This window comes from Arachis ipaensis, chromosome B07, assembly GCF_000816755.2.
Source record: "Arachis ipaensis cultivar K30076 chromosome B07, Araip1.1, whole genome shotgun sequence".
Classification (NCBI taxonomy): Eukaryota; Viridiplantae; Streptophyta; class Magnoliopsida; order Fabales; family Fabaceae; genus Arachis; species Arachis ipaensis.
Genome location: NC_029791.2, coordinates 763659 through 770812, shown reverse-complemented (window position 1 = coordinate 770812; position 7154 = coordinate 763659). Strand labels below are relative to the sequence as shown.

The 7154-nt window shown below is 35.3% G+C and overlaps 1 protein-coding gene across 3 annotated transcripts; it reads left to right on the top strand.

Annotated features, from left to right (window-relative positions):
• Positions 1756-6988, top strand: LOC107609041 (heat shock protein 90-6, mitochondrial). Of its 3 annotated transcripts, none has more exons than XM_021106838.1 (20): positions 1756-1996; positions 2307-2483; positions 2583-2656; positions 2746-2871; positions 2955-3048; positions 3164-3247; positions 3326-3469; positions 3570-3683; positions 3827-3886; positions 4006-4077; positions 4167-4271; positions 4455-4595; positions 4702-4794; positions 4909-4986; positions 5148-5402; positions 5494-5596; positions 5812-5986; positions 6082-6187; positions 6280-6369; positions 6473-6988. In XM_021106838.1, the coding sequence occupies exons 1-20, from the start codon at positions 1892-1894 to the stop codon at positions 6644-6646; spliced, it is 2370 nt and encodes a 789-aa protein (XP_020962497.1). In that variant the 5' UTR covers positions 1756-1891; the 3' UTR covers positions 6647-6988. The 3 variants fall into 3 exon arrangements, with proteins under 3 accessions (XP_020962497.1, XP_020962496.1, XP_016166345.1); XM_021106837.1 differs by having other exon boundaries at positions 1757-1996; positions 4003-4077; XM_016310859.2 differs by having other exon boundaries at positions 1759-1996; positions 2310-2483; positions 4003-4077.

Genomic DNA, 7154 nt, shown 5'->3' with positions numbered 1-7154 from the left:
TAATATACAAAAAGAAAATTTAAGTAATATTAGATAATATTAATCTAAAAATAAGACAAAAGTTAAAAAAATATTAATTCCTAACATTTTTCATACAGTATTTTTTTTCAACCACCTTATAAAAAACTACATATCAAATGACCCGTGAAAGTCACGGTGGCTTTTCATTTCTAACACTTATTTGAAATTCCGAAAAAGTACTATGGAAAAGGATTGCAACACATGGCTTGCATATACAAATACAAATGAGTTAGAAAGAATGTTGCTATCAAAACTTTAATAGATATTAATGATTATCGGAGAACAGTGTTCAACAATAGCATAAAGAATAAAAGAAAAAAAAAAGAATTGTTTCATTTTTCAACCCTTAGAATAGAAAGACACTTTATGTAAGGTAGCAGGAAAAACCGAAAAAAATATCCATAACGTGCAAAATGCAAAAAATTATGTTCTATCAATTAATAAGATTAACTATTATGACATGATAAAAAGCAATACACTTATGTACCTTTTTTTTAATATAAATTAATAAAAAATATGAATAGTTGTATTTAGTAATATTTATTTAAGTAAGAAAACAAAATTTTAAGTACGAACATTATTATTAATTCTATTAGCAAATGTTATAATTTTGTATTTCTTTAAGTAAGAAAACAAAATTTATATCTAAAATATTTGGTGCTAAATTTTTAATTTATAGGATCTATTTCTTATACATGATAAAGCTTTTCTATGTTTCCATGTTAGATATATCTCAAGTACGTTACAACACGTTTTGTTCTGACTCTAAATACTGGACATATCACATAACATAATTAACCTAAACACTGATCAAACTTTGACCAATCATTATCCTTTTGCTTAGTTTTCGTTCTATTAATGGGCTTGAAGAGAATACAGCTAGTCAGCTACGTATTAGAGATAAAGAGAGAAAAAAAGAAAACGGAAAAAAAAGCGAAAGAATTTGGCCCAAATTGTACCATGTAAGGATGAAAAATTAAAAATTGTTGAAAATGAAGTACTTTTTTTTGGACGTAGCTTTGGGCCAGCAAACTGACCCGGCCCAGAACAACAGAAACTATTCGCCCGGCAACCCAACCCACTCACCTTAAACTAGCTTTTATATGTGGGGGAGGGAGGGGTGCTGTTTTTTTGTCACTGGGGGAAGCATTTTTTTTACATTGAGGAAAGCCTTTTATAATTGGGAGCTATGTAAAATGGATTTTTTTTTATGTAAAAAATGATTGAGAGGGGATATGGGTCAAACTACAAATTCCAAAAGCCCAAATGGTCCATAAACAATAACAATTTGCATAATCTTACGGATTGTTATTAAAACCGCTAAAAGTTAGTTACCAAATAAAAAAAAAACCGCTAAAAGTTAACCAACTTGGGTTGGTCGTGATCAGTTCACTCGTCCGCTTAAGTAAGTGTTGGGAGTTCGAACTCCACCTTGTATATGCAGTAACTCATTGGCTAGCGACAGACCCTTAAATAGAGCTCAGATTTGCGACAGATTAGTTATTAACATGTCGGGTCGAGAGTTATCATTTGAGTAAACCAAGAAAAAAAAACAGCTAAAAGTTATGGCTGTATTATGATATTTAGTTATTTAAATAACAATTTTCTTTTACATTTTATAACTAAACTCTTGAATTATTACTACTTATTACAGGGGAGGTTTTCAAATAATTACCACTCCTAGTTTTTCTTTGACTGCAAAATCTTTACATCATGTGCAAATAACGAAGTGAGGAAACGAGGAGCATCGAGAAGCTTCTGAAGACTGAAACCCCCACTATTTGAGCTAATATCACAAAGCCCTTCTAAAACCCTACCATTTCTAATTCTCTGCTTTCACTCACTCACTCAGTCAATCGTAACCGTCAAAATGCACCGTCTATCAAGGCGCTGCTCCTCTCTATCCGCCGTCCTCCGCCATGCTGCCGCTCCTCGCCGTCATCTCGCTGTTCCACTTCTATCTTCCATTTCTTCGGTATAATCCATCGCTTTTGTGTGTTTCCTCGCGTTGAATTCATTTGATTGAACTAATTGTCTCTCCTACAATTCCATGTTAGCTTCACTAGCTACTTCCTATCAATTTTCTCAAGTTCCATCCGTTTCTCTTCAGTTCTGTTTTTTTCTGTTAGAAATTGCAATTTTAATTGTAGTTTGAGATTTTGATATTATGGGAGAAGCATTGAACCAGCTGCTTTATCTTTCTTTGTTCTGTTGCTGTAGAAATGTAGCGTTTTTTGAGGTAGTTGTGTGTTATCAATACCTTTTTTTTTTTCCTGGGTTGGAAGCAGGTAGGTGAGGAAGATGCTAAAGCTAGATGGTATTCCGTCTTAAGTTCAGAGAAATCTAGGAATTATCAAAACTTGAAGAAAGATTTGTTTTTGGGGAAGCGATATGAGTCTACTGCTGCAGAGTCTGCTGAATCCAACTCCACACCATCTGAGAGATATGAGTACCAAGCTGAGGTATATGGCTCTTTTTTCATGTCCATGTTTCCTATCCTTATAGTGTGAATAATATATCATATCGTGATCATAATTTTGTATGTATGCATCGTTTTGCAGGTTAGCCGGCTCATGGACCTCATTGTTAACAGCTTATATAGTAACAAGGAAGTGTTCCTTAGGGAACTTATCAGGTTTGTTCTTCCACTTCTGCTTATATATGAGTAACATTTAATCTTCACTTTTATGTATAGCTCTTGATTGTTTACTGTTTCAAATACAGCAATGCAAGTGATGCCTTGGATAAGCTGCGGTTTCTGGGTGTTACAGAGCCTGAACTTTTGAAGGATGCTATTGATTTTGATATCAGAATCCAAGCTGATAAAGATAATGGGGTTATCAGTATCACGTAAGATAAATGGCTTTTTTAATTTGTTTTTGACTAATATTTTCCTATTTTCGGTTGGTAATGCAAATTTTTGCTTTATGCAGTGATACAGGTATTGGTATGACAAGACAAGAACTGGTTGATTGTCTTGGAACTATTGCACAGAGTGGTACTGCAAAATTTTTGAAGGCATTGAAGGTCTTACATCTTTCTGAAGGATGCTTTATGATTTTAGATGTTTTATGATTTTATTATCTTTATTTCTTTTACAGTTATATATCTTATAGGCTGACAAATGTTTATCATTTAAAAGGATAGCAAGGATGCTGCTGGTGACAACAACTTAATTGGTCAATTTGGTGTTGGGTTCTATTCTGCTTTTCTGGTTTCTGATAAGGTATGCATTTTAACATAAATAAGTGTGTCCATTTTTGGTATCTCAAGTTATTAATTTTCTGATGTTTGAACTCTGAAGGTAACTGTCTCGACCAAGAGCCCGAAATCTGATAAACAATATGTTTGGGAAGGAGAGGCAAATGCTAGCTCATATACCATTAGGGAAGAGACAGATCCTGAGAAGCTGATTCCAAGGGGAACTCGTCTTACACTGCATCTTAAGGCATGTTGATTATTGATAGTCTTTTATTTTTTTTCCGGGGTAACAATGTTTTTTTTTGGCCTGATCTTACGAAGTGGTATTATCTGTGACTTCATTTCAGAGGGATGATAAAGGTTTTGCTCATCCAGAGCGAATTGAAAAGCTTGTGAAAAACTATTCACAATTTGTCTCGTTCCCAATATACACTTGGCAGGAAAAAGGATATACCAAAGAAGTATGTCATTATTTTCTACAAATCTTTTTTTGTTTGATATGATGGCACTGTATGTATACTTGGGTTGGTTTTGCCTCCTCCTGGATTAATTTGATAGAAAACATGAATGTTTTCTGCATTATTAAAATATATGCTTATTCCAGGTTGAGGTTGATGAGGATCCAGCTGAAGCAAAAAAAGACGAAGAAGATGGAAAGACTGAGGTAATCTTCTGCTTGTTACGTGAACCAAGTATTTGTTCTCACTTCTTATGTGTGAGGTCGTATGGCTTCTGCATGTTTACTCACTCAATTATGACTTTGAAACCTTATTATGGCAGAAGAAGAAGAAGACCAAGACTGTTGTTGAGCGCTACTGGGATTGGGAGCTCATAAATGAGACCCAACCAATTTGGGCGAGTCTTATGATCTTAATTTGCATGTTTTCTGCTTTAATTGAAATTTGTTGTTTGAATGGAGATTAAATGCCAGTCTGCTTGTGCAGCTTCGTAACCCAAAAGAAGTCACTAAGGAGGATTACAATGAGTTTTACAAGAAAACTTTTAATGAGTATTTGGAACCATTAGCATCATCACACTTTACCACAGAGGTAAGTTTATATATGTATGTGTAATGTTCACCCGTTCATAAACATTAAATTCTTAGTTCTGCAGTAAAGCATACTCTGCGACTTCCAAACATATAATGATGAGATTTTAATACTAATTTGGAATCTGATGTCCTTGACAGTTGTTTTTGTTGACATTTGTGGTGGTGGTATTTGCTATTGCAGGGTGAAGTAGAATTTAGGTCTATACTATATGTTCCTGCCTTTGCTCCTACGGGGAAGGATGACATAATCAATCCCAAGACAAAGAATATAAGACTATATGTTAAGAGAGTATTCATTTCGGATGACTTTGATGGAGAGCTGGTATAGTCCCTTTACTGTCCATCACCATGAGTAATAGCAACTTGGTGGGTCTGACCGTCTGATCATAACTTTTTTTCCTGTGCTAATTTCTTATTTTCTTTGACAGTTCCCCCGATACTTAAGCTTTGTCAAGGGTGTGGTTGACTCAAATGACCTTCCACTCAATGTGTCACGTGAAATTCTCCAAGAAAGTCGCGTAGTAAGTAGTAGGAGGTTATGCGTGTATAAAGTTTAAACCTATCACTCTGTTTTGGATATGCAGAATTCATAACTAGTTTCATCTTGCTTATCCTTTTTTCCATGTTTCATGAAGGTGCGGATTATGAGGAAACGATTAGTTCGGAAAGCTTTTGACATGATTTTGGGGATATCTATGAGTGATAACAGGGGGGTATGTTCATATTTTGACGAATTTTAGTTGTACACATTCTGCCATTATTCCACTCTACATAGGATAAATTGTGGTAGCTTCATCTTAGATTCACTAATATTATCCGTATGACTATGTGTTTATTCATTAGTATTTGACTAGATGTCTTGCTCTGTATGCAGGACTATGAGAAGTTTTGGGAGAATTTTGGCAAACATTTGAAACTGGGTTGTATTGAAGATCGTGAGAATCACAAACGCATCGCTCCATTGCTTAGGTTTTTCTCATCCCAAAGTGAAGAACAACTGATCAGCTTGGATGAATATGTTGAGAACATGAAGCCTGATCAGAAAGATATTTATTACATTGCAGCCGATAGTGTGAATAGTGCTAAGAACACACCTTTCTTGGAGAGACTTGCAGAGAAGGATCTTGAAGTATAAGCTTGTTTTTCTTCCTAAGTTTATAACTTTGTACCTATTAATTATATCATTTATTAATATTGGTGTTTGCGATTTTTTCTTTTAGGTACTGTTTCTGGTGGATCCAATTGATGAGGTTGCTATTCAAAACCTCAAGTCATATAAGGAAAAGAATTTTGTTGATATTAGCAAGGAAGACTTGGATCTAGGTATGTTCCTATTACATTGTGTACGGGAATAACATTTCTCGAATGCTTGATATACTTCATGTTTTGGGAAAATGCTCATTTAGTCAATGGTATCAGCATTTTCATCAGCCAAATATTTAGTAGTCCTTGTTTGTAGAGGCAATCTTAATATTTCGGTGGATTCATCATGGCTTGGTCCTTTATAGCTAGTTAAATTTGATTTGTTGTTTCTACAGGTGATAAGAATGAAGAAAGGGAAAAGGAGATGAAACAGGAATTCGGCCAAACTTGTGACTGGATTAAGAAACATTTGGGGGATAAAGTTGCAAGTGTGCAAATTTCAAACAGACTAAGCTCTTCACCCTGCGTTCTGGTGTCAGGAAAATTTGGTTGGTCTGCAAACATGGAAAGGTGGGTCTTCCTTTCTATCATGTACTTAACGACGAATTTTGAGGATTTTACATAACAAATTAACATTGTGCTCTATGTAATTGAATTCACTGTAGGCTAATGAAGGCACAATCTATGGGCGATGCCTCTAGCTTGGATTTCATGAGAAGCAGAAGGGTGTTTGAGATCAATCCTGACCACCCTATTATCAGGAACTTAGATGTATGATAAAATAGTGTTTTTACTTTCTTTTTTTATCATCAATAAATAGGTCCAATAATATTAAATGAAAATCTATCTTGTGTAATTTTCAGGCTGCATTCAAAACAAACCCTGATGATCAAGATGCCCTCAGAGCTATTGACCTTCTCTATGATGCAGCTTTGGTTTCCAGTGGATTTACGGTAAGTTCATCGGCTCGGTTAATACTATTGTTTTGATCAGCATATATTGGCTATTTTAACATTACGTGTGACATTATTTCTTGGTGTGCGTGTCTGCGCGCAGCCTGATAATCCAGCACAGCTTGGAGGGAAGATATACGAGATGATGGGTATGGCTCTGACCGGTAAATGGTCCGCCTCTTCTGGTCAGTTTCATCCCACTGGAACCCAGCCCCATGTCCCTGAAACCGTAGAAGCTGAGGTGGTTGAACCTGCTGAGGCACGCACTCAGAAATGATCAAGATTTTTGCTCTTTCTTACCCCAATTCGCTCTATAATTTTTCCATTTTAGCATTTCCTTATGGGCCAAGTTAGTATTGTTGACAGCATCAACTGAGTAGTAGTAGTAGTGAGTAGTACACTTCACATACAAATACAATGAGCGATTTTCAATGTAACGGATACCGAGTTCGTCCTTTCTTGGTGATATGCTATTATAAGTAGTCAATAGCACATCGTCTCCAAGTATTCTGTTTCAACATTTCAATGATTTTTATTGTTTGCTTGAAAGGTTATAATGTTATATAACTGGCGGGTACATAGAATTATAAGCATGTCTATATCATGCTCTCTAGTGTTATGGGATTTTATTCTTATCAAAATATTCAGACTGAAGTGGTCACATTATCCTGTAATTTAAACGGAAACCGTCATTAGCGTTACAGGGAATCCGCATAATTCCACGGCAACGGTAACCATAACGGCAACGGTCTTACACTATTACGGTGAAATAGAAAAACGAGAAA